Source organism: Sturnira hondurensis, unplaced genomic scaffold (assembly GCF_014824575.4).
Source record: "Sturnira hondurensis isolate 20B ecotype Veracruz unplaced genomic scaffold, ASM1482457v3 Scaffold0004136, whole genome shotgun sequence".
In the NCBI taxonomy this organism is placed as follows: domain Eukaryota; kingdom Metazoa; phylum Chordata; class Mammalia; order Chiroptera; family Phyllostomidae; genus Sturnira; species Sturnira hondurensis.
The window spans coordinates 16,486,146-16,513,154 of record NW_028076767.1 but is presented as its reverse complement, the minus strand read 5'-3'; the positions used below and the strand labels follow the sequence as shown (position 1 = coordinate 16,513,154).

The window sequence follows — 27,009 nt, the reverse complement described above, 5'->3', positions numbered from 1 at the left end:
ACATAGTTGGAATCACACAAAATGAATTTGGCAGCTGCATTTTCATGTCATGAGAGTGGGAAAAACTAAGACAGAGACAATACAGGCGGGGTCGTAGTATTTCTCAAGATGACAATGAATCATACATAAAAGAAATTATATCTTAAGAGACAAAGAAAAGATATTGGAGAAGTGAAGAACTGAAAGATTTGGCAACGACTTGGCTCCAAGATTTTGTATTATTATAATTTTCCACTGCCAAAATTTTCCCAACTTTAGAATATGGCAGAAGATCAAGGTCGCGTCTCTTCTGCTTCCAGAGTGCAGCAAGAGTGTTAGGCCGTAGTTTGGATATTCCCTGGGCACTTTTTTCTAAATTAAAGGGCCAATTTGAGATATGAACTCAATTAATTTTACCACTTGTTCATGTATTTTTGAAAATGAGTGACTCAACAAATCTTATAAGGAATCTATAATGTATTGAGTATCTTCTGAGGGTGGAATATGGTGCTAAATACTTTATATATCCCCAGCTCTTTTGAATCCTTGTGGGACTTGTATGGGGCACTTGCTTTTATTTGATCTCAGTGAAAGTAGACACTGAAATGCCGGGAGGTTCAGAGTGTTGCCCAAGATATATCGCATATAGGAACGCACTGAAATCTGTGAGGCTGAAATGCATTGCTGTGCTTTATTCCAACACTTCCTCCTACTACAAAATATTTTTTTAGTGGTTATGTTTTGTACCTTTATAATTTACCCTTTATACAAATCAAATGTGTTTCTGCCAATGCAAAGGTATATCTTTCGTATTTCACACATGTTCTCTATGTGTTGTCCATGTCTCTATCAGCTAGGCTTAACTGTAAAATCCAATATAGGCAGCGAGTTAAATTATCTAATGCAGTTTTTTCAGTAATAAGTTTATAGGGGTACATAATTTCTGTGAGAATTTTTATCAAAAATGATTTCTTTATTTTTCTTAATTGCATTTCTGTCTATACCTCTCATTGGCTTTAGAAAACAGCCATTCTGGTCCTCTGGAGAGCAGAAGAATCATGGAAGTACCACTTAAAGATATCAAACATAGTCTGCTATCTGGCAGTCCTACACCACATTATCAGTAAATAAATATATAGCCTTGGCTGGTGTGGCTCAATGGACTGAGCGCTGGCCTGCAAACCAAGAGGTCACCAGTTCGATTCCCAGTCAGGGCACATAGTTGGGTTGCAGACCAGGTCCCTAGTATGGGGCGTGAGAAAGGCAACTACACATTGATGTTTCTCTCCCTCTCTTTCTTGCTCCCTCTCTAAAAAATAAATAAATAAAATATTATAAAATAAATAAATACATAAAATAAAATAACTACATTAAAGTTAAATATATTTTAATTTAAATTAAAAAATTAAATGGAGTTTTATTACATGCTAAGAGAAAGAAGCAAAATATTACTTAAGCAGAGGAAAGCAATATTTAATAGTTTTTCATATGTACATGATTTCCATTATTAATTTGTTTTAAGGAAATGGTTCTTATAAAGTTATGCTAACTTTATATATGTTTTCTAACCAAAGCTCTGTAATAAGCTTTGCAGTGTCCCAGTCTCGCTCAGTTGCTGACTGGATTTCTAAACTTTGTTGAATTTTCCAAAATCCTCCAACAGGTCAAAATTTCTCAAGAGGATTAAAAACATATAGAACTAAATCAATATAGTTCAAATTACTGAGCTATAACACTGTCCGTATGCCTAAGAAATATAGCACTACCAGTTTTTAAAATCTCTAAAAATTTTCAGTTAGGAAATACTTGGTGAAAAATTTCACAATATTCAAGACTACTTCCCATGTTACAAATTAGAGCATGCTAATTCTCTTAAATTTTCTAACCTACTGCATATCTTTCTAATAAAACAGAAAGTTTAATTTTTAAAGATCCTTTGTATCTATTGCCAAAGACCAGATTGTGGGCCAAGCAGGAAGAATTAAAAAGAAACAGAGAATGGGAAAATGAAAATGGGCCAATTCATTTTCCTATTAGAGGATATGCACGTGCTACGAGGTAAAGGATTTCCTAGGAGTGCACATAGGTCAAAGTTCAGACTTAACAGTTTGAAAGGTAGGTCAAAAGACCAGATAAAATAAGAGTCACTGATGAAATATTTTAAAGTAAGGTCGAATTTGTCCTAGCCTTGAACTCCAAAATATCCCAAACTTTTGGAAAGGAGAGTTGCATCCATGAAAAGAGATTCTATGGTTGTCTTTCCTGATACAGACAAAATCTGAAATAGTTGTTCGTAGAGAATTCACAGTTCTGTCTCATTTTTTAAAGAAAAAACATATTGCCAATGTAAAATAATAGAAGGAATAACAGCAATCACCATACCTCTCCATTAAAGAAGCAGAAAATTGTAGAGACCAAAAGACCCTGTCAAAAAGAAAAAGAATAATATGATTCCAAATCAGAAAAGATACAGTCCATTATTTGTAACCAGTTCACTGCACATGCAGTCAAAAGTAAAACTATGTGGAAATTTAATACCCAATTTCTCAAGCTGTCTTCTGCATGTAAGAACAGCAGCACCATACCTGATAGTGCACAAGAATGTGCATGATGTAGTCGTACACCTCCTCTGCAACCCTTCCTTCGGGTCGCCATGGAAACAGCACAAATTCGATGCCCAGCAATGGCACCAGGATCAGAGTAGCTCTCACAGCTTTCATGTACAGATTGGATTCTGCTTGGTGAGTGACTTTTAACTTAGTGATGAGAACACGTACAATATTTAATAGAAAAAAGAGATTCACCTAGAAGAAAATAAAATGGCATAAGAAAGTATTTTATATTAACATTAAAGAAGCATTAGTGAAGGCTCTTTGATTTTGTAAGCCTTAGAATATGTTCAATTTATAGAATATATAACTATATACTTCTGGAATTGTGATTTATTAATTTAACAAGTACACTGATACTAATGGATTTAGCTTTTAGAAAAGTAAAATTATAGTAGAATTATTGTGAAACACATTCAGTTGGGGGGATATCTAAGTGTTTTTCTTAGTTCATTTTCTTATGCAATTTTTAAAAAATTTTGCTCAGGTTCAAAAATAAAACTTTGAAATATTCTCCACCAAACAAGGGAAAGATTTGTTTCTAACAAATTTTAATTTTTAAGTGTTTGCTCTGTATCAGTCTATTTTAGGTACTTTCTAAATATATGTTATACCATAATAATCATTTCATATGTTTGGTTTATTTTTTCTCTGTGTGTTTTTTGTAACAACATCTTCAAAACTCCTCCAAGATATTGCTATAATATTCTTTGTCCATAAGGTAGACTGAGTCACACACTAGAACTGGTTGATATTCAACCTTCCTCATTCTGGAGATAAAAATTTGGCATCCCACAGGGTCTTTGTTATGTTAATTGCCTTCTATAATTACATATTGACTGTGTGTTAATGACTTTCCCCAAGAGAAAAATTTGTCTTTGTGAGGGAGACATAAAACTTCAAAAATATAGCGTCAATAACTAAGTTACTCAGAAAACGGACAGAATTTTGCTGGAATATCGATCTCTCCCCGGAATATTACATTCCGTCTCTCCTGTATTGAGCCAAACCAGCACTGTTTGCTTTTGTCTACTTTCTCTCTGCCCATGCGTGACGATTACGGACATCAACCCTTCCTGTGCTATCGTGCCATCGCTTTCCCTTTTCTCTCACCCAGACTGGTGTCTGTGCTTGTTCTAATAATCCAAAGCATTTAAATTATATATCAATATACAATTTATATCCACACACTTTAATACATGTGAAAATAAGGGCAGCATCTTATTTAATGGAGAAAACAACGAACAAGTAACAGACGTTTGCTGACTTAAGGCATGGGAAAACAACTGGGCCTAGAAATACCCTACTACTATTTTTAGAGAATTCCGTGGAACATATGCCTCAAAAAATATAGCTCATTATAATCCTGATGGAACCGCGTCCATGAAAAGTAACATGGTTACAGACACAAGAATGTCCCTGCTAGACACAAAGGCAGAATAAGCTGTTTCAACAGCTGTAAGAATGACCTGGCAAGTCAATACCTCAGCTGCTACACCAGCCACACCACTCACTATATTCTCTTCCTAAGCCTTCACTTCTCTTTTAAAAGTTGTGACTAAATAGAAATTACTATCATACTATAGAAAAACGATAATAATTATCTTGTATCTGCTTATAATTTAGAATATAAATATTGTATAATCATCATATGCAAAAATCATAAATCATAAAAATCTATAGAAATGTTGCAATCTAGATGTCATCACATAAACATTTCTAAATGCAAAGCGCTTCTCCAAAATGGCAAGTCTGGTGTAAAGTATGAACCTAGAAACTAGAAAGTCATCCTACTTTATTTTCTGCAAACATTTCCATTTATTTTAAATAAAAGCTAGAACAGTAATTTTAAATTTCAGGTGAACCGTACCTTAATCTCATCTGTCTTTGAGCAAAACTAATGAAGAGAAGTAAGCTGTGTCACTACGCCATTCACAAAGCCCACGAATCTAGTGGGCCATTTTCCATCACAATACTGCCCAAGGTCATGACGGGAGGCAAGGTGAATCAGATCAGTGGTGGCGGGAGGATTCTTAGGAGTCATAGCTGTGCTAGAACATCTACCAATCACTTAACTATGTGCCGAACGGGCCTAAATATCTCTCCCGAAACCCAAATTAAATGTATCTTCTCAAACTTCTCCTTAGTAGAATCTCAAAAATGCTGTATCTGTAGCCACTCCAATAACATCCTGCTGAAGAGGAAATTGTGTCAGAGGAAGTCTGAGTGGAAAGAAACTGATTGTGGTTGAAATCTTATTTATAAAAATTATATAAAAATATGTGACCATATAAACAATTGCTAGAGCCCCTCCCTGGACCTTGGGATTGACTGGGACCAGTGAGAGGTCCTGCAGCTTAAATAAGAACAGAACAATTTACCCTGGCAGATAAATAGACTCCCAATCTTTTCTTAGGCCAAGAAGATGAAAAAAGTTTTATGCAAATAATGTGGATTTTCACTTCCTCTTTACTGAGCAACTTGGGCTATGTTCCTCTGTGATATTTTGCCTTAGTAGTACTAACTACTCTTTCCTCTCAAAGTTGATGTAGATAGGTTTTCCTCAAATTGTGTTATTTGCTGTTAAAATTTTTAATTTGCCAGGTGCTTTTACTTCTTCCTGAAGCTCTCTCATTTAGGCATTGAATCACTCTCTGAATAGTCAGATCTCTTACAGTGCTATCGTTCTGTATATTTGCTCTGTGAGCTCCTGGGTGGCCCAAACAATGTATCTCAATTTGGGGGGGCTCTTGTCAGAAAAGAATCAGGCTATCATGTAGAAATGAGAAATCAAGAAACTTTTAAAAGAATTTTTTTGAGAATGTGTTATATTCTGCATACTGTGTTAATTGCTTACGAGGACAAATTTAATCCTTACAGTATCCTGTGAAATATTTATTCTTCTTATTCCATAAGCACACATGAGAAACAGTCACCCAAGGGTCAAAAATGAAACCAGCCTGGGACCCACATCAGCAGTGGTTAAACGAGGTTTCAGTGATAGGTCTTCTGAGTACAGAGAATACACGGCTAGAACATTTCAGGGTACAGCTTAAATGCAGTGTGTCACGCATGTCCTTAGGTTGTACAGGGAGAGAGAAAAGAAAAAACTCTTGCCTCTGAAATTTTCACTAGATTCTACACCAAGGAATACTAAAATTTCCATGAGACATAATAAATTCCATATGTTGATTTTTAAGCTGGTTTTCTTGTGTGGCTAGGCAAAAAACAGACATTTGACAAATGCTACATGTTTTATATATGCCAGGCTACACACTTTTTATATATTAACTCGTTTAATTCCTTGCTTAAAAAATTAAGAGTCACTATTATTACACTCTCTATCTTACAAATGAGGCAAATAGTGATTAGTTTAATGGACTAAGGTCGCACAGCAAGTAAGAGGAGGAAGAAGAATTTAAACCTAGGCGATCAGCCTCCAGAATTTACCACCTTAGTTATGATTCCCTTTCTGAGATGGCTTAACACTGATACATTTGAGAATGACTTGGCCTGTCTTCACAAATAACCATATACCAAATTGCAGCTAACAAATGCAGCAAAATAACAGAAGAATATTTGTCTAAAAAAAGAATCTGAAAACAAGGGTTAGGACACTTTGGATTTTGGCTGGGACACATATCACCTTTGTCTTTTTATATATAATCAAATGTCAGCTGTAATTACACTCAAAGACTAGAATTACATGCTGTTCTTTAAGGCATTATGAGAGACAGAACATTATTTTGGATTGATTTCCCCAATGAAACAACATAATAAAACCTTTAAATGTGACTTCTATTTCTTGGCAACAACACTTAAAAGGTGCAGTGTCCTTGCAGTCAGTGATGATCATTATAATAATAAAACAACAGTTTAAACAATACTCTCTTTTTTCAAATTAAAGTCTTTTCTTTATCAAAACATTACTCTCATTACCGACATGGCTGTGTAGGTTTTCCTTGCTTGCCATTCCCCACTCACAGATCCACCTGTGCCCTTCTCCGTTGTGCTCTGCACCCAGGAGGCCCTGAGGTTGCTCTGACAACTGCCACCACCCCAGCTCTCTTACCCTATGACATTTGCCGCATTTGGCCAGTGGAGTGGGAGGAACCAAGAAACCAGAGCATGGCGAAAGAGAAGGATGTATTTCTTCCCCTTCTCTTTCCAGTCAAGCTGTGGTTTGGGCGCTGTCTGTGTTCCTCTCCCCAAGACCAGAGTTCCTGTGGGGCGACTGCTCCCAGAACATGTTCACATCTCGTAACTGCATTGTCCCTTCTGCCGGCCTCTCCTTGTGGTGACAGCTTCCACTGTTGGCCCCTAGTGCCCCACCACCCATTCAGATTTAGTCCTTTACGCTTCCTGCCAACACCTTAATGGAATGGAATGCAACGGAATGCAACGCAATGTAAAACATTCATCAAACCATTTAGATTAAACACAGTGAGCACATTGTCTGTGTGCACTGGGAACCTGAAGGATACAATAGGCCAAATGACTCAGAAAACAAAGTTGAAATATGAACAATAATGGAGAAAGGAGAATTTTAATTACATACCAGGAAAGCAGCACAAATTGGGCCGTGGATAATGTAGAGAAGATGAGTATCAGAGCTAATCCAGCAGCTAGCAGGGAAAACAGAAATCTTGTTGAGAATTTTTGTTTCACTTAGATCCAATAGAAAGCAGAAAGAGATATTATCTTACTTGTCATTGTAATATAAGCTTCTGGCTACGGCATGTATACAAGCAGGAATCAGTGGAAATCCTGTAAATATCAAAGAAAAAGAAAATGCATAGGTGATCGCTACAGATAGAACTCCTGAAATATGTTACATAATATGAAACTTCAGAGATACTCTAGGAACAAAAATAACTGGTCACTTATGTATATTGAGTAAATATTATCTGTATAGGCAGGCAGTGAGTCTGGTAAAATATTAGATATTTTTATTTTCAGGTTTGTGTGTGTGCGCTTTCAGAATAAGCCATTTTGGGTCAGTAGACTTCGGAGGCTGTCTGTGTGTGTGCTGCGTCAGGCCTAAGGCTTGGAAGAAATCGGCATTCACGTGTTTTCTGTAAGACGGGATTGCCCATATTTGGTAGATGGTCACATGAGGGAAAACACTGAGACTGACCGACTACACAAAGAAAAGTGAAAGAAGGGAGAGATGTTTTATGTATCAGAAATTTTGCATATTTTGACCATTCTAAATCAGATCTTTCAAATAAACATTTTATAAAGATAACCTGAATGTATCAAAGACTGTGTGTGTGCTAACACAATTGTATATTCAGACATCTATGTCTATTGTCTGACAGGTGGGGTAGATGGGTACGTAGGGAGGTAGATAGATAAAGTATAATTTCAGTTATGTTTCTGGAAACTAATCCTATTGAATTTATTTTCAGGGTTTTATATTTTGCATTATTCCTGTTTTATTTAAATGTTAAAAGTGTATCATTCTTTGCTTTGTGAATAATCCCATGTCAGGAGATTTTGTAGAAAAAATAGGTATGTTCAACAACTCTTCCTTATATGCAGATAAATGACAATGTTTTAAAAATTTTTTAACAAACATTTTAAAAATGGAAAGTCAAAGCTGGCTAAGCCCAATGTTCTCATTTTGCACATGAGGAAAAAGGGGATTCAGAATAGTACAGAGACTGGATCCTAATTCATAATTCTAATTCCATTGTTTTACTAATGTGGCTAACAAAGATACACATCAAAATATTAAATAGAAAAAATTTATTAGTAATTGACTTGTGACTACTGAAAACAATGAATCAGTGGTACTGTATTTAAATTTATAGCAGTCGGCAAAGGTTAATCACCTGGAGTTATTCAAAATATTTAATAGTATAACATATTAACAATAAGCTTTTAATGTTTTATTACAAAGTAACTCTGCATTCTCTAAAAGATTTCTTAATAAGGTGAATTAGCAGATGTGTGTAACGAGACTTACCCCAGCCAAGAAAATAATACCACATTAAGTGTTGCTTCTCTACAAACACAGCCACCACAATGAGCGTGTGTAAGTAAACACCTTCACAAAGCATCCAAAAGTAGTTACACCCCATCAAGTAAAGATGCATGAATTGGAACACTTTACAACCAACCTGTGACAAGAAAAATGGAAAGCAATCAATATTCAGTTGCTTATCAGTTCACATATAAAGTGACAATCTAGTTTCATTCAGTTTTACAGAAGCATGGTATTTTCTTTCCTCTACACAAAATCTTACACACAAATGATTCAGATTTGTAAAATGTCTGTCTTCATTCTCATGTAATGGTATCTCTAAAGTTTTAGCCATTGACTACAATGATTTCTAATGGTGTACTGAAAAGGAAATGTATGTATTCCAAATCTACTACATTTTGTGGATGTATTTTTCCCAATGTGTTTTAGTTATTATGTAATTTTAAGTGTAAAATTTTCATACACAGATGACTATACATCTATTTACATTTGTTTTAATTTTGTCTTTATGAACGCCTTGACTGTTGCATTCTATTGGAAAAAATCTGAATAATATATTAACAACTATGAAGGCAATTCATGAAAAGAGCCAAATACTTGGAAAGTCTTGCATATTACATGCTACCAGTGCAACACTTATTAAATAATAATCTAATGAGCCTACACTTTATCTTATCTGAATATAGGGTTTGAGGGTTTCATGTAGGTAAAAAGAAGAAAAAGTACTGGTTTTACTTCCTCTTTTCCTGAGTTCTCTGTTTCCTCTTGTCTACTCTTACAGAGACGGGAAGAGGGAGATCCAAATACAGGGTAAGGAAAACACAAGGAGTAGGAGATATAACATACTCTCTCAACACAGGACCTAAGTGAAAATCTCTCCCAGAAATACATGGCCAATACTTCTATTCACTCCAATATCCAATCTGGTACTCTATAAATATTTAGTGGCAATCATCATCATTTTTGAGGTAAATGTTTTTATTTTCACTAAAAAGAAAACTGGAAATGAAATACACTGGAAAATAACTGTTGCATTATCAAAGAACAGTAATAATAACATTTGCATATGAGTTAGTTCAAAAGTATTTTAATGTATCTCTTTTAATTAATCCTTAAAATAATTCTGAGGCATTAATTATTATTAATCAATCATTTCAGAGATAAAAACGATATACTAAAAAGAATAATGATTTGCTAATATTCATACACTTCAATTAAAACCACACCCTAAACACAAGTCTTATAATTCAATTTTGTTTTCATGATTATACATAGTGACTTCTGATTAAAGGACATTTATAAAACCCATTCTTTCATTAAATATACTTTCGGGTTGCATGACATTAAATTTAAAATAACACCTTATGTCAAACATAACACCATAAGTAAATTTCCATTATATTATCGAGAAATGATAGCCTTCAGCTTCAAATTATCTATACAGTTTTTAAGTATTCATATTTAATTTATTATTTAATTCCTAATTCCATTTTTAGAGTTAACCCAAAAACTCTAGATAAAAAGATCAAAACCACTTTAAACATGCTTCAGTGAAATATTATTATGCTGTGTATTGATGATAAATGCAGACAAAAAATTTTCCAATGATATATTAAAACTAAGTACATATAGTTTGTAATTTGTGAGCTTGTATATAAATATAGTATTTAAAATCTCTTGCTCTGCAGCTTCATTACAAAACTCTGACTATCCTTGCTCTAGAGAAATTCCCTTAAAGTGACAGAACCTTGGCTGTTTTTTAATATTGTTAATTATAGCCCAGCGTGTTTCCTCCCCCGGTGACTTTAGAGTGGAACATATACAAAATTAAGCATTCCGGATGCACGTGTGCAAACAATGCAGGGAATTTTAGAATTTTGGAAATTACCCTAAAAACACATATGAAACACATATGGGAGTATTGTTTATTGACCCACTGAGTGAAAATCCCTTCCCTTCCCTGATTTTAGTAACTAGATGGCTTAATCTCTGAAAAAACACTGCCTATATACATATATACACACCCTTCCACAAATCCATATAATATTATAATACAGATCTTTATCAACTTTATGAAAATATGATTTAAAAAACTTGAATATATTTGCCGTTTATGCAGATATTTTAATTTAAATATAGCTTACATAGACATGCAGCTTACAAAAATATATCCATGTGTATTGAAAAAATTAGCTTCTTTTAAATATATACTTTTATATTATGATAGTTTCTGTGCTTATTTTTGTGCATTTTTTGATACCCACCCTAAAATTTCGTGCTTCCAAAGAAATTGTAAGGAAAAAAGTTATAAATGCTGAGACATGAAGACTTGGTATAGCCCTTTAAAAACTTTATAATAATAAAGTTTAACAATTACATAGGGGATGTGTAATTTATTTTTCTCTGGTTTTATTAACTTTTTGAAGTCAGCAGGTACCCAAAATATAATTAAAAATTTCTATTTTCATGTTATTGTTTTTTCTAACTACATAGTTGATTTTTAAAAGATTTTATTTATTTATCTTTAGAGGGGAAGGGAAGGAGAGAGGAAGAGAAATATCAATGTATGGTTGCCTCTCGTGTGTCCCCTGCTGGGAACTGGCCCGCAACCCAGGCATGTGCCCTGGCTGGGCATCGAACCGCAGTCCTTTGGTTTGTAGGCCTGAGCTCAATACACTGAGCTACACCAGCAAGGGCCATAGTTGATTTTTAAAAAAACTTGACTAATTGTTATATAAACTCTTATGTCCTACCAGTAACAGGACTCTATCCATAAATTGAGGTGAAGATATGCAAAACATATATAAATAATTGAAGCAAAACAGTATTATTGCTCTTAGTACTCAAACATTATGACTTGAGGAATATTGAGATATATTTACCTTTCTAGATCGAATATAACTACATACATTCTCTGCATGACAGACGTTGAAATATATATGAGTACTAAATGACTCAATTACACACATAATATTTATATCAGGACCTCTCCCCTCTCCCCTGTCTTTCTAGCTAACCCTTTGAATCTAAGGACACACCTCATTTTACTTACAGGATTTGTGGCTACTAAGGCCTGGTTGTTAGCCACGGCAGTGAATTGAATTATTGTTACAAAAGAGTTACAAACGAAGGAGAAGAACAGGTTTTTGTGCAAAGTAATTCTTTGGCAACTTAGGCTCCTAAAAGACAAGAGATAACAAAGTATGATGACAATATAATTCTACATTTTAAACTAATAATCATTCACACAAGATACATTCATAATTCATAAAATAGTTGCTCCACATTGGGAAGGTTTTTCCCCCAGGGTTCACTCATGATAAAATCTTAATTAGGGAAAACCTATAATTTCTTAAAACACAGGCAAATGAGGTAGTTTAGGAGAGTAGACATACATAACACACACATAAAGACAGGAAATTTGTCTGTCCAAGGCCTCTATATTAACTTTTGTTAATCTCTCAAATGATTAATATTTCAATTCATTCTGAAAATTCAGAAAGTGGGATTCAGTAAAGTGGATGGAAAATGCAGCTAGTTAATTTTGAAAACTTTGGATTTGTGTGTCAGATTCCGACATAGATAATGCTCTTTTTATTATACCACAGAGGTTGTTCTGTTTATATAGCATTAAATGAGTCTTTAGAATATCACAAGCACAGAAATAAGACTTTATATCTCAGTTAACAACCCCTTTGAAGTATCATTTTTTTAATAAAATTGAGGTAATTTGCTCAAGGTTATAGTCTTAAGTGATCCATTGAATTTGAATGTTCAAGTTATTAAGAAAGTAGTAAGGCTTTTCTCTTTTATTTTTATTTTTTAATTATTTTACTGTTGTTCAACTACAGTTGTCTGTATTTACCTGCTACCACTGCCCCTGACCCCAGCCATCCCCACCTCCCTCCCTTGTTTCCTTATAATATTTATTTAGTCACTTGCAACTGTGTATCGATGAGTAAGTAATACTATATTATGCACTGTGTCTACATAATGGGAAAAACAGTTGTGAATAATTCAGAACAAGACCCAAATCTTATGTTATTCGTGTGACACGAAGGGTAAGTAGACATGTCAATTACATGAAGTAATTCCAGATCATGTTATACACTTTTTATAAATTAAAATGGGATTAGGAAATAGATGGAGACTGTGGTCAGAGTATGAGGAATTACAGATCTGAAATAGAAGATAGGGGAGAAAAGTCATTCTAAACAGAGCAAGCATCCTGATTCAAAGTTTTTTTTTTTAAGCTAATGTTAAAGCTTAAAGTTTATGAGGGCCAAGAAGGAAAGATGTTAATAGAGAATAAAGCGAAACTCCACATTGTTGTTTTCCATTCTAATATGAAGAACTTAAATTTAAAGAGCATAATTTACTGAATGACTTTTTGATTCTGAAGCATATAATCTTTTGTGTTAGCTCTTACTGTTCCATCAACAAGTGTTAAAAGCACAATATCCAGTCATTCTTGGCTTTTGTTTTTCCAAGTTAGTGCAAAGATGCTGCAGTTTGCAGGGTCTACAGAGATAGTCATATCTGTGGATACAGTCTAGGAAAATAAACTATTTATTAGAGTGGAAAACCAAGTTGCAAAATATATTATGACTTTGAGTAGAAAATGCTATATTACTTATGTCTTGTATTTCATTTTACAAAGTTTTAATCCACTCAAATGAGCACATAGTTTTTACTCCAAACAATGGATCATTAGTTACTTTGAAACAATCTGTCATTTTATTCTCAGTAAAATTTAGTCATGCTTAAGTAGCACTTATGTTTCAACTGTTCAAGCAAAACAGACAAAATACACTTAAAAAGAAGAAAATTTCAACAGAAATATGTAATATTTAATATTAACTTATAGTTTTTTTTTACTTTTCCCAGAAATTTATTATCTGATGCTAGAATTTCTGCAACAGCTTAAAGAATTGTTTTGATTTCTAAAAATATTAAACATTATACTATAACTAACTGATATAAGTAAGATAATGCTTTTGAAATGTGAATAAGGACAAACTATCTATACTAAGTATTCAAAAGGCCTCCAGGACTATGTTTTATTATTCTTTTTTAAAATTTATTTAGTTGTTGTTCAAGTACAGTTTTCTGTCTTTTACTCCCATCCCAGCCCACCACACAGTGGTCCCCACCTCCCTCCCATTTCCACCCCCCTTAGTTGTTGTCCATGTGTCCTTTATACTAGTTCCTGTAAATCCTTCTAACTTATAGTTTTTAATAAAAAAATTACTGTTTAAAATGAGTCCAAATTCTTTAATTCAGCTTTACTTCATATTTTCATTCCTAGGACTCTTCTCCATAAACCAGTAATAGCAATCACATTATAGCAGAACTGTTTTTTGTTAGAGTATATTGATTACTTCTCGCTTCACTCTGTCATTATTCAAATCTGATACTTTAATGTGGAAATGCAATGCTTTTATTATATAATCGCAATGAACATATTTAAAAAGCTTTCCAACCAAGACTTGCATTACTGAATAGAAATGTTTTCAGCTCTCACGACATTCAGTTTCAAGATGATGGATTTTTTGGCACACTGATTAAAATTCATAAACTTGGAAACAGACCTAATAAGTATAATGTAATAAAATATTACATGAAAAACATAGTTAATTAAATACTATATAATGTGAAGCTGGAGGAAGCCATGCCAGAGAATAAGACCTAGCTCAGCAGCACAGTGAGTATAAACTTGCAATGAATGAAATGCATCACGGAAGCTAAGAAAGCAAGGGTGATTGATGGGGAAGGCCCTGACTGACACGGCCCAGCTAGAAGACTCTGAATTCAGCCGTTATCAAACCTTCGACAGTGTTAATATGCCACATTAAAAGAACAAAAAGAAAGCTTACGTAAAAGTTTTGATTTGCCAAAACAGGTACATCAGGGTGTGATTTATAGAGGAAGATTCTTTGTTCTCTGTGCGTAATGTGGAATTTCTTTAAATAGTTAGCTTTGTTTAAAATGGATTTTAAGATGGAATCATATACAGTTTTCAGGAGAAAAACTATAGTTTAAAAAAACTAATTTTTCTAATTCAAGAGAATAAAGAAACTGCAAATGAGATAAAAGTTCACAGAACTGATTGAAAGTATTCAGATGCTATCTAAGAGAAAAGGTGAGAATTTGGCTCATTTGTCTTGAAAAACAAAAATGAAAACATTGAAGATTACTTTATTAAATTAAGAGTGCTTTGGCCTACCAACTGAATAGATTTTTTTGCTCAAGTTTATTTTGGACCTTTTCTCAACTACTAGAAATGATATCATTTTCTATATACTTGTAAATATAAAACTTGGCTTTAAAATTGGAATCAGTGTCTGAAATGTCAGCAAAATTAAGATGTTAGAAGAATCACTTTTTCCTCATACAAGTCAGATGCACTCTTTTATGTGCAAGAAGACAGAGCGGCTTGGATTGAAAGAAAAAGCAGGATTTGCTATGCTCTCAGATTCTAAACAGCAATTAAAATATAATTTATGCCTAATTCCAGCAAAGTTTATTTATTTTTTTATCTAAAGGGTTCTGTTTTGTTTTTCCAAGGGATCATTATGAGCTAGAGTCGTTGCTTTTCAGGGCTTGGCAAATCCCCAAGTTCTGTCTCTTTCTCTTCCCCTCCCTTTCTCTCTCTTTTTATCTCCTGCTCTCTTTCTTTAATTGGCTCTAATATAAAACCTAAGTATATCTGACAGCGTTTCATGTTCTGGGTTTCTAATTTAAAGCATGGATGTGTAATATACTTTTGTTTCACTAAATAAAAAAATAAACTATATCTTAAGTCAATTTTTTGTGTGTGGTTCTTAGGTTTTTTTTAGGATGGATTGATGGCCCTCAATTAGCAAGTAGAAAAAATTCCACCTCTATCAAAGACTAAGCAAGAATGACTGCCGTATGAAGAACTGGGTTAAGAAGCAGAAAGGAGATATTTATAGATTGTATTTGCACATGACGATTTTATGTGAAACATTAGCTCCCCAAGGAATTAGTTAGAAAAAGCTAACATTTCTATTGCTCTTGACAATATGAACATGCTTCGCCAACCATTCAATTCAGCATTTTCTGAAGTAGCCTTGGTCTTCCTTCAATCTGGCTGCAGTGTCCAAAACTGTTTCACACAGATGCTTCTACTGATGAGCATTTTAAGGAGACTTAGTCTGATGATGGAGACAACAAAGGCCAGATAACTCCAAGGGACTTGTCTAAGGCTATAGAGACGTCATGGGAAAATCTGTATTTCAAATAAGCTTCCAAGTCAGCTCATGTCTTCATCTCAAAAAAATTTATTAAGTGCCTAATAAGTGCAAAATCCTGAGCTAAGCACTGGGATGTGTAAAGAAGCAAAGCAGATAGGATCCCTGATCTTATAACTGTAATTTTGAGGCATTCTTTCCATTATTTCCCATTTTAGTGGACAGTTGTTTTTAGTAGACAGTGGCTTTTGTTAATTTAGTAGACAGTACGGGGAGGGTATATTAAAAATGCCCTAAAATCAAAAACTCTGAATTCTTTAATATAATTCAAGTACTGAGTAAACTACATGGTATCTTGTGGGCATAAAACAGTTTTATTTTTGACTAACTTACTTTGCACATTTTTTTCTTTTTTAAAAAGATTTTATTCATTTACCTTTAGACTGAGGAGAAGGGAGTGAGAAAGGGAGGGAGAGAAACATTAAAGTGTGGTTACCTCTCACATGACCCCAACGGGGAAACTGGCCCACAACCCAGTCATGTGCTCTAGATGGAAATTGAACTGGCATTTTTCTGAAATAATTATATTACTAATTTTATTTATGAAATTTTTATTAATCATTTACTTATTTTTCTACATGAACATAATAACAATTTCTTTATAAATGTGCATATACAACTAGAAATATATTTTCTATTTTATTAAAAGCCTACTGGTATACTATGTCTATCAGGGCTAAATATTTGTATAAAAATATTTTAATGGATCAGTAAGAAAGAGTGATAACTATGCCAATAGTTGACAATGTTTTCCAAACTCTGATTAAGTCTGCATATATATCTTAACCTTTAAACCAAATGAATAATATGGATACTAATAGTATCTGAACTTTGAAGATGTGAAATTGAGGATTAAGCAACAAAAGAATTTGTTGCAGCCTAAGCAGCAAGTAAGTTACAAAGTGAGAGCAGATGTGTCTGTTTAGAGAATGGACTCTTAACCACTCTCCTATAATGAAGGATGCCTAGACATATAAAAAGGAACTAATGCTATACTTGAGTCTTGAAGAGGGTTTCTCGTGTTTTACCTAAAGTCCGAGAATGTTTAAGAAAGAAAAAATAAATGTGGCTTTGCTTTTTTCTGTTCAAATCCCTCATTTTTAAAAGACGATTACATTCTAGCAAAATTACTAACCTGAATAGAGAGGATGCAGACTGGGAGGAACCCTGAATAACTTAGTTAACTATTTAGAACATAGGTAAAATCAGGCATTGAGTAGATAATCTCTTCCTTTCCTATGATTTACAGTATCTACCTGTTGAAATTCTACCCACCCTTTACCACTGGTTTCAGTGATGTTATCACTTCAGGAATCTTCTAATACTATGAATCAGAGTAAGACTTCCTTCCAAAGTAAGTCTTTCCAGACTCTGCAATAACTTTTTTACTCTGTATTGCTATTAGATAGGGGTGTTATTAGATGACTATGTAGTGTAGTCTTTGTACCCACTTGATTGATACAGTCTAACGATAAATCAGTGGTAGAGTTTGTCTCACCATTCACTGAGAAATTCCTGCCTGCCAGGTACTATTTGAACCTCCTTTGCTAAGTATTTTATTTTATTTTTAATGAAATTAAATTTTTATTTTATTTTTTAAATTTAATTCTTATTCAAGTACAGTTTTCTGTTTTATATTCCCAGCCCTGCCCCCGCTCCCCCCCACCTCGCCCCGGAGCTTTAAATAGCATCATGACTAATTAAAAAGACATAGAAGCTTACTAAATCAGAATCAGGCTAAGTCAACACTTAGCCTGATTACTTAGTAAGTGATGATGTCAATACTATCAGTAAGTAAAATTTTAATATGGTTCATATTTTTAATCAATGTATAACACATCCACTGCAATTACCATATGCCTAAAAGCAAGCACACACCTGCTATGCTAACTCATTACTAAAGATATTTTTTTAGTTCACTATAGTGAATGAACAGTTAATTGTACATTCAGTATAAACTTTAAATATAAGGAATGTAATTAGTTGAAACCTTTAATTTTAATTTCATATATTAACAAGATACTCATTTGCTTTCACAAGTTTTGCCTTGCAGCATGCTATACATTTTTAAGCATGAAATTTAGTAAACAGACGCAGGTATTTGTTGCATACAGTGCTTTTGATTTTTTAGAAATTGTTCTTTGAAAAAACAGGCATATTTATATGTGAAATATGAGAAAATATTTGGGGACAAATGAAATTCTTTTAAAATGATGATCTGAAGATTGTGTTTTTAAAGCTAAAACACTTTATATACATATATCTATAAAATCTACAGATGTATGTAAATGACTTCAATTTTTTGAAAAGTATTTCCATGTTGACAGAATATATAGATAATTTATCATAGAGCTGTGTGCTTGAAACCTATATAATTTTTAACCAACGTTGCTCCAAAAAGTTTAATTAAAATCATTCTTAAAAGTATTTTAAATTGAGAAAATTTATTAATTCTGAGCTTTCAATTTTAAGCCTTTGATTAAAAATTAAACTTACTTATGAGTACTGGTAGAGTAGTATTTGCTCTTTTCAATGCAGTATAAATGTAAACACAGGTATAAAAATATTGAACCATGTTTTCTTTCAATTCTTAATCAATAATAAATAGTTTATCTGTATAGATTGGTATTTGCCTGCAAGATACTTTCACAAATGCTAACTTCCCTATACTGAAATTATGTATTATGATTTAAAAATTATTTCATTCTACTCATTTTAATTTTTTATATTCAAAAGTTTATTTATTTATTATCTTTTTTAAAAATTTATTTAATTATTTTTCAAGTACAGTTTTCTGTCTATTACTCCCATCCCATCCCACCCCCCCATGCTCCACCCCTCCCTCCCATTTCCACCCTTCTTAGTTGTTGTCCATGTGTCCTTTATATTTGTCCCTCTAAATCCCTCCCCTATTTCCCCTGAAATTCCCTCCCCTCCCCCCTCTGGTTGCTGTCCTCCCATTCTACTCATTTTTATTAAATTACTGCTCATTCATAGACATTGGCTTGGAAATAGTATTACAGATCATTAGGTCCAGCCTCGAATCCAGTGTAAGGATCACCTGTTTCCTGATTCCTGATAAGCTGATATCTATTTTCTCTCTGAAAATAGTCAGTGATAGGGTCATTTGGTCAATAGGTGGTCCATTCTATTTTGCTTAGCTGTTAGAATTTTTAAAAACCAAGCCAAATATTCTTATATGTTATTATACAAACTCTATTCCCAATTATAGTCATTTAGATTCTTTAAAAAATATTTTTATTTTTAACTTAATTTTTATCCTGGTATAGTTTGTATATGATCTTATATTACTGTGTTAGTTTCAGGTGTACAGTACAGTGATTTCACATTTTTATACCTTTCAATGTGATTGCCCCACCAATTCTGGTAATATTCTGTCACCATGTAAATTTATCCCACCATTATTGGCTATATTCCCCTCATCTTTTGGATTCTGGAAATCATCTATTGTGCCCCTGTATTTTGTCTTTTTTTGTGAGTGTCTTAGCATTCTCAGTATCTTGACTCCCTAATCAGTGAACATTATTTTATTTAGTTTCTTCACTGTCCTGATAAACCAATTCCGTGACATTGTCTTTTCCTCTTCCTAAGTCAGTCCACGGTGGACAGGGTAAATGACTGGTCAGATTACAGACTGGGAATTGGATACTTTACATTTATTGTGAGATTCAGGTTTGTAACATTGTTTTCACTTGGCAATCCTACTATTGCCTCATTAGTCCACAGCAAGTGCTTGTTCAGTTCATAGACTCTCTCATGAAGAAGATTTGCTAATTTTGCATTTGACTTTATGGAATTGGTTTAAGACTGTATTTATAGCCTTACTAAATTTGAACTTGCCTGGAACCAGAGGTCTTGGAATTTTGTGACTGTTCTCTTTTTGACTGCTGATTTTGGCAAGCAATAAATTGCTATATATTTCTTAATTTTATATCCTTCAGAAATTTAGTGCGCTTAAATACTTTGGGTTATTACATGCAAAATAAAATATTTTTTTCTGGAGAGTTTAAACTGTATGAATTTTAAATCTGCAGAGTTGGTGGTCTTACACCTTTTCCACTCCCACTAGTTACAGTTTCAGAAATACTACAATAAGGAATTCAGAAAAATTTCAATGAGAAAAGGTGCTAAAGATTGTACATCTGAACGATGAACACATTTCACTAGGCTGGAGGTGGAAGAAATTATGCAGAATATTCAGTTACAGAACATGTTGATGATTCTGATTTTAAGTAAATTACATTAGGATGACTAAAATTTTTAAAGCCAAGGATACCAAAATCTGATCTATATTTGATCTAAATCTTTGAAACTATTCCAGCTAGACTGTTTAGAATTGAACAAAAGCAGTAAAAGCAGACTTATTGAAGCTGATAAGACAGGCTGGTGTGCTAGTACAGATATGAAGCAAACTGAATAGACTGGAGGTATGTTAGTAGGTTAAATCCACAGAGCATGAGGAAAGAATGACAGGAAAACTGAGAATGTGTCACTGAATACTTCTGAATTTCTGGGTAATAAAACTAAATGCTCGTGGTATTATTTGTGAAGATGAGTCACTCTGGAATAAAAACTGCTTTGGGTTAGGAAGAGGTAGACATTATGAATTTGTTTTGAACAAGTTGATTTTGAGATACTTTTGAGATGATTTCAAGAACCATAAGAAGATATATAGCCCAAGCCTCTGAGAATATAAAAAAAAAACACAAAATGTGGAAAATTATATCTGATAATGTCCATTTCAGTGCTTTTTATAAACAGGAAAATTTGGAAGGAGTGTTGATCAAATATAGAGGAACGACTCAGTCAACCTTTGTCAACATTCTAACTGATGTATTATATACAAAATAAAATAGTTGTTTTAAAAATTCTTTAGTGACATGGAAAGTATTAACTATAAAATGCTAACATAAAACACTTAAAATAATTTGTGCCTTTTAATTAAAACTGTAAAAAGAAATAAATATATGACACAAAACTAAAAAAATACAAGAAATTGCTAAATAGAATGATAGAATTACAATGTATATATTTCTTATTCTAATTTAAAAATTAGTAACAGGCTTAATCTGTTTTTGATTTACTAATAATATTGCAAATTTAAATGTAAGTACTGTTTCTTAAGATTATACTTCTATTGTTATTATGGGCTTCATTCTTTTCCCCGAAGTTAGAAATTTTTAAAACATAACTTTTTCTCAAGAATTTTGTAAAACAGCCTTAAAAAAATCTTATGATTTCTATTTTATACCTTTAGAGTAGAGGCTGATGTGCTTTATACTCATTCACGGTCTGATGTGTCCTCATGGTAAAAAAAAAAAACTTCCAGCTAATATTAATTACATTTAAACCAAGTCTGTTTTTATGTGTGGTGGATATGCAATTTTTTGTGAAGTACATTGTTTTTAAAGTGTTTGGTCATTTCATTATATTAAATGAGAATTTAAAATTTTAATTTTATTTGGTGCCTTTAACTGTAATAAACGAAATATTAGCCCAGTTTTAGCTCAGATTTTACCAATAAGTGTGTCAGCATCAGCAACATTGTTTCACTCTGTCAAATAGCATCAGTATCACTGAGGACCTGAGTACTTTATTTAAAAATCTTTACTTTGTAAAACAGTTTATTTTCCATTTTTAGAACAGATATTTTATTCTATTAGACAATCATACTACAGTTATTCCTACTCTGAAGCTAAGGATATAGTCTAGAGGAAAGCCATGAAATTTTAATAAGCTGTAGAAAAGCAACTGATGCAACGTAACTAATTGTAAAGTCGGTGACACACTGGCAATTTGTTTCGAGCAAGAACCTTTTAGTAACTTCATGACAATATATAGTATAATAAATTTATCTTTAAGAAATGTTTTACATATTTTAAGATAAAATTTTCTTTCAACTTATTTTGATAGGTTTTTATAAAATTTACTAAGGAAAATAAGTTGCATTTAAAAGCGTGGCTTTATTCAGAGTGGATTTTTAAATTTTTGTTCATTTGCAGTGGTGCCTAGTTAATATCACGTGTCAAAATTACTATTAAAAGTTTTCCATGTAGGTTCCCTCAAGTAACTGATGTTTAGGTTGTTAAGAAGGTACAGGTTTCCAGAAATGGCAATTCTGATATAATCTCTAAATCCCATGATTTTGAACCCGAGAGAGATGATGGCTGGTTGGTTCATATATTGTTCGATATACTCTGAATATGTGATGGACTAGGGGCTAAAAGCTGATGCTCTAGTTACAAAGGTACCAAACGTCCAACTGTCTGAAAATTTCTGGATTTGGATGACATTGGTGTGCTGCTACACTATTTGGTTCTAAAGCTGCCAGTGTTCCACGATGACTGTCGGAGGAGAAGAAAAAGTAGGGGAGGAGGAAGAAGAGAATGAAACAGTGATGAAGATGCAACCACATGTAGCTACTCACTTTTCACACTGCATTATATCATTGTTGGTGGTGACCGAAACTATGAAAACCATGTTCGAACATCAAATATTATACATGCATTTTGGAATTTACTTTCCTATCAATTAAAACAATCACTTATTGAATCAAGGACCTGAGCTGACTCTCCCTCCCCAACAAAAAGAACCATTATCTGGAGTAAAATTCAAGGTATAATTTAACCATTTTAATGATGATTTCCCCAAACCAGAAAATAACCTAACCATAATGCTTTAAGATTATTATTTTTAATAATAATAATTAAATGCTATTGTTATCATTCACACAAAATATCAGTTCCTGTAATGCATCAGTTATACTGATGCTAAAATGCACCAAAAAGTTGAAAATTCAATTAAGAAAACCAATTATATCTGACAGTTTCCAAAGCCAATATACATAGATTTACATTTTGATTTTGGCTCCTTTCTTACTATATGACTTCATTTTTATATGTGTACTAATTCTGTGAAGTTAAGGTAAACTTAAGATAATTCATCAATCTCCTTTCTATTTATTTTACAAAGCCAAGATAAAGGCAACACATTTCAAACATTCAGTTTCTCTTAAACATTAGAAATATTCCATATTTCACATGTTTTGTCAACACATCACCTAAACATGCACGTGACACTGCATTCACCAAGGACAACTGGTACATTGAAAATACTTTGCACGAACTTACTTGAAGTAAAAGAATATGCCGAGTGATATAAGCAGTGATGCAATAGATAATCCATGTCCAATGATGGTCAGGTAAAACAGATTCAGTGCAGTCTATAATTTGTATGAATGAAAAATGAAGGCTTATATTAATCCTACATGTGTAGAAGATCAAACTCAATGCAATACATTATATATTTAAAAATGTGATCCCATGGCCTTATCACTTAGCATGCAAACTAATAAATACACAAATACGTCTGGACTGAAGAATATCTATGCAAATCTATCCAGTGACATAAAAATTAATACATTGTATGCCCTTTTATTTAAGAAATTAGAACTCACATTAAATATATGAAGGGATAATTTTATTGATCTAGGTTGTGATATATATAAAACCAGCATTATATTTTGGAAGGTACAGACAATTTTCACTTTACCATTTTGTGCACCTTAATTCAAATGGTATTTGATGATTTTCTTTTTGTTCTTTACTTAAATACCATATAAGGCTTTATTTCTCAACTGGCTCTCAGATTTTCCCCTGGCAAATCTGAGGCTCCGAGACAAATATCCAGACAGTAACTTATAAGAGCCTATGATCTGTACAAATACATTCTAACTTTCTCCTGGTGTTGAGCTTTTCTCTTTGATTATTTTTGTAATTCATTTACCTGTAACTTACCATTTTATTGTATGTTTTTATAATTTTCTTCAAACTGTTCTCTGAATAAGCAAACAATGCATGAGCTATAATTATAAAGATAGTTGACAGTTATCAAGTGCTTCCCTATATGATGGCTGGTTGTCTAAGTGTTTTCCTCGTATTAAGTCAAGCCTCATGAGAATGTTAAGGGTGGGTTTACTGTTATCCTCATTTTATACATGAGAGGACTGAGGCAGAGAGAGGTTATGACTTGCTGAAGGACAAATAGCTATTAAAGTGCAGAAATAGGAATTTTAATCACTGTGACAAACTTCCTCCTTTTATATATATTAGATAAATATGTAATATATAATTTACATAATATACAATATGTAATGTATAATGTGTAATATATTGCAATATGTGAGACCTGTCTGGAAAACCCAACCATTGTTAATATAATGAGAATGGTTTCCACAACATTGATGTAACCTGGCAGCCAAGGAAAGAGGACTGGAATGCCTGTGAAGAAGGACCACTTTACTGCATTAGTCAGTGGGGGCCGCAGTCCCATGGAGTGAGTCTGTGTGCTGTGTGGTCATTGCACCCCAAATGACTAAATGAGTAGAGCAATGAATCTGCATCAGACTTTGTGTTAAGCTTGAACATTCCTCCATCGAAACTATTGGGATGATTCAGAAGGCTGCAGCTATGAGCAACTGGTGATTGGCAGCTCCATCACAACAGCATGTACACTCATGCATCATGTCTTGTGCAGAGTTTTTTGGAGAGAAATCAAATCACCCAGGTGACTCAGTGCTTCTATAGACCAGATTTGGTGGCCAGAGACTTCTGGCTTTTCTTAAAACTAAAATCACCTTTGAAAGAGAAGAGATTTCAGCCTGGTGATGAGATTCAGGAAAAAAACAAAACAAAACAGGACAGCTGATGGAGATTGGGAGAACTGTGTGAGGTCCCAAGATGCCTACTTTGAAGGGTCCGAGGCATCATTGCCCTGTGTACAATGTTTCTTGTGTCTTCTATCTTCTTCAATAAATGTCTCTGTTGACATGGCTAGATACCATCTGGACAGACCTCGTACGCATGTTTAAATACATGCAGACCTCTAGAGACCTCGTACACATGTTTAAATACATGCAGACAGGTTCTGTCAAACTTTTATTGTTGGGACAAACTGTGACTAACCTTGACCTAATATGCGGTGTTAAAATTGGGAACTTGAGTGAAGGTGACCTACCAGCCAGTCCGAATAAAAGCCTCCTGCTGAGGGACACACAGATCTGTTTTAAAGCTGGTGGGCTTGCATACTGGAGCCCAGTTTGAAAATGTAACTCTAGAAATTCCACCACAAATAAAAATGTGGTGGAATTCCTCTTTTCTCACACTTTTAAAATGTTTTCTTTGGAAAATTTGTTATTCTCGTACTGAGCCATTGACTTGTAAATACACTATTACCTGGCAGAATTGCTTCCTAGGTGGTATGATAGAATAACTAGTAATTATTTCTACAAAGATATTTTTCTTATTGTTCTTCTCCACGAATATTATGAAAAGGCTTTACAACAAAATGGAATGCTAGCCGTATTTCCTCCAAAACCACATTGGTAACTATCTTTTTGAATAGATAATGTAGGTTAAATTTCATTTTATAATTGGTACATACCTTCACTTTCTCATGTGTGTTAACATTGCACTGGGTATAATTCGTCCATGTTCTGTTGCTTAATGGATGTCTAAACCAGTTTCCATCTTGGTCACAGATCTTTGTCACTTTTTCTTGAAATTAAAAAGAAAAAAGGAAAGTAATTTACCTAACCTAATGTTCATTAAATAGATGTCAAGGAGATGGTGTGTACATTGCTGCTATTACCTGAAGGATCGAAGTCTTGGAAGTAATCAGGGCAGTGCTGCATTGACTCTGTGCCCGCGGCGACGTCATTCCAGCACAGCCACCCATCCCAGGTTCGGTTGCAGTGGATGCCTGAAGGGGAGGATAAAAATTAGAAGCTATATCGGGTGCTGAATTGCACCAGATACACACGTAGACATAAAGTCTTCATGGAGGGTTCACAATGACACAGAATAAAGACTATCCACTGAAAACGAAGACATCAGAGCAAATCCATAGTCATGCACTGCTTAATGATGGCTGTGCGTTCTGAGAGATGCATCACTAGATGATTTTGTCATGGTGCCCACATCACCTTTAGGTGTGTGTAAGTGCTCACCTACTACAGACCTAGGCGATATGGTACACCACCTTCGTGCATGCAACTCTTGGCTGATGGGAATTATTATGTGGTATATAAATGTATAGCAATTACTTGAGTTTTTCACCAAGCAAGTATTAGAATAACTAATTTCTTATATTAAATTAGAAACATCTGAAAACAATATGTAAAAATTTTAGCTATATATTCAATAAATCAAATGATTTTCCTGGTTGTCCTTAACCATAAGGTAGTGATTAATCTGTGAACTTACACTTAATTTTTTAAGTTATGGGAAATTGGAAATATTAGAAACATATTTTATTTTAGTAACTGTGTTTATAGGGTAAGATGTTAGTATTTTCTGAGGCAAATGAATGAATATTTCTATTTTACCCTTTGAACCCTGACACATACTTCTGTAGGCCCCTCCACCAAATTCTAGTTCTTATGTTACTTTTCAAATGGCACAGATTATTTAATATAATTAAATTAAATATTTAATTTATTTTTAAATTTTTTAAAATTATTTTTTAAATTTTTTTTACAATTTTCCTCTTACCAATGTGAACTTAAATAATCTCTTACCAGAAACAGTAAATATTTTTTGAAAAGTAAAGGAGTATTAAATGACCAATTTTCCCAATTTAATGGTCTTTAATCAAAGAAAGTAATTTTCTGCTTTGACAGGTAGACACACACTAACAGAAACCTAAATATTACGTGAGATGTTTATTATTTTAAATACTAAATAGATTTACACGCAATCTCAGAATTAAGCAATCCCTTATGGAAGTAAAAACAAATCTATTGGCCTGAATATCTAAATAATTCTAAGTTTTTTTAAAAAAAATCTCAATTTTCATTCCTGTGCCTTTCAAATAGTTATTTAAATAGATTATAACCATACATTACTAAATAAAATGCATTTTGCTGCATATCAGAGAAAAATTTCCTGATATTCCTTTAGAGACCAACTGATTAGCAACAACACGGGCAGCATCATAGATGGCAAGGCCCAGGATTTTTCAAACTGTGTTGAATGGCATTTGAGGGAGACATGAGTGGGTAGGGATTCCATTAAAAAAGTTTCTGTGATCAAATAGATTTTGGAAATACAACATTAAAATAAAGACAGTTCCTTATTAC

The 27,009-nt window shown here is 33.4% G+C and overlaps 1 protein-coding gene across 6 annotated transcripts in view; it reads right to left on the bottom strand.

The window, feature by feature from the left end:
- Nucleotides 1-27,009, bottom strand: part of CALCRL (calcitonin receptor like receptor) — a 90,097-nt gene that overhangs the window by 5,131 nt on the left and 57,957 nt on the right. For all 6 annotated transcript variants that reach the window (XM_037043789.1, XM_037043790.1, XM_037043793.1 and 3 more), the window contains 9 exons: nt 25,521-25,631; nt 25,314-25,426; nt 23,003-23,094; nt 11,630-11,756; nt 8,560-8,713; nt 7,295-7,355; nt 7,147-7,213; nt 2,565-2,783; nt 2,362-2,403 (listed from right to left, as the gene is read on the bottom strand). In XM_037043789.1, coding sequence (XP_036899684.1) covers nt 2,362-2,403; nt 2,565-2,783; nt 7,147-7,213; nt 7,295-7,355; nt 8,560-8,713; nt 11,630-11,756; nt 23,003-23,094; nt 25,314-25,426; nt 25,521-25,631 — 986 coding nt within the window. The remainder of the gene's footprint in view (nt 1-2,361; nt 2,404-2,564; nt 2,784-7,146; nt 7,214-7,294; nt 7,356-8,559; nt 8,714-11,629; nt 11,757-23,002; nt 23,095-25,313; nt 25,427-25,520; nt 25,632-27,009) is intronic.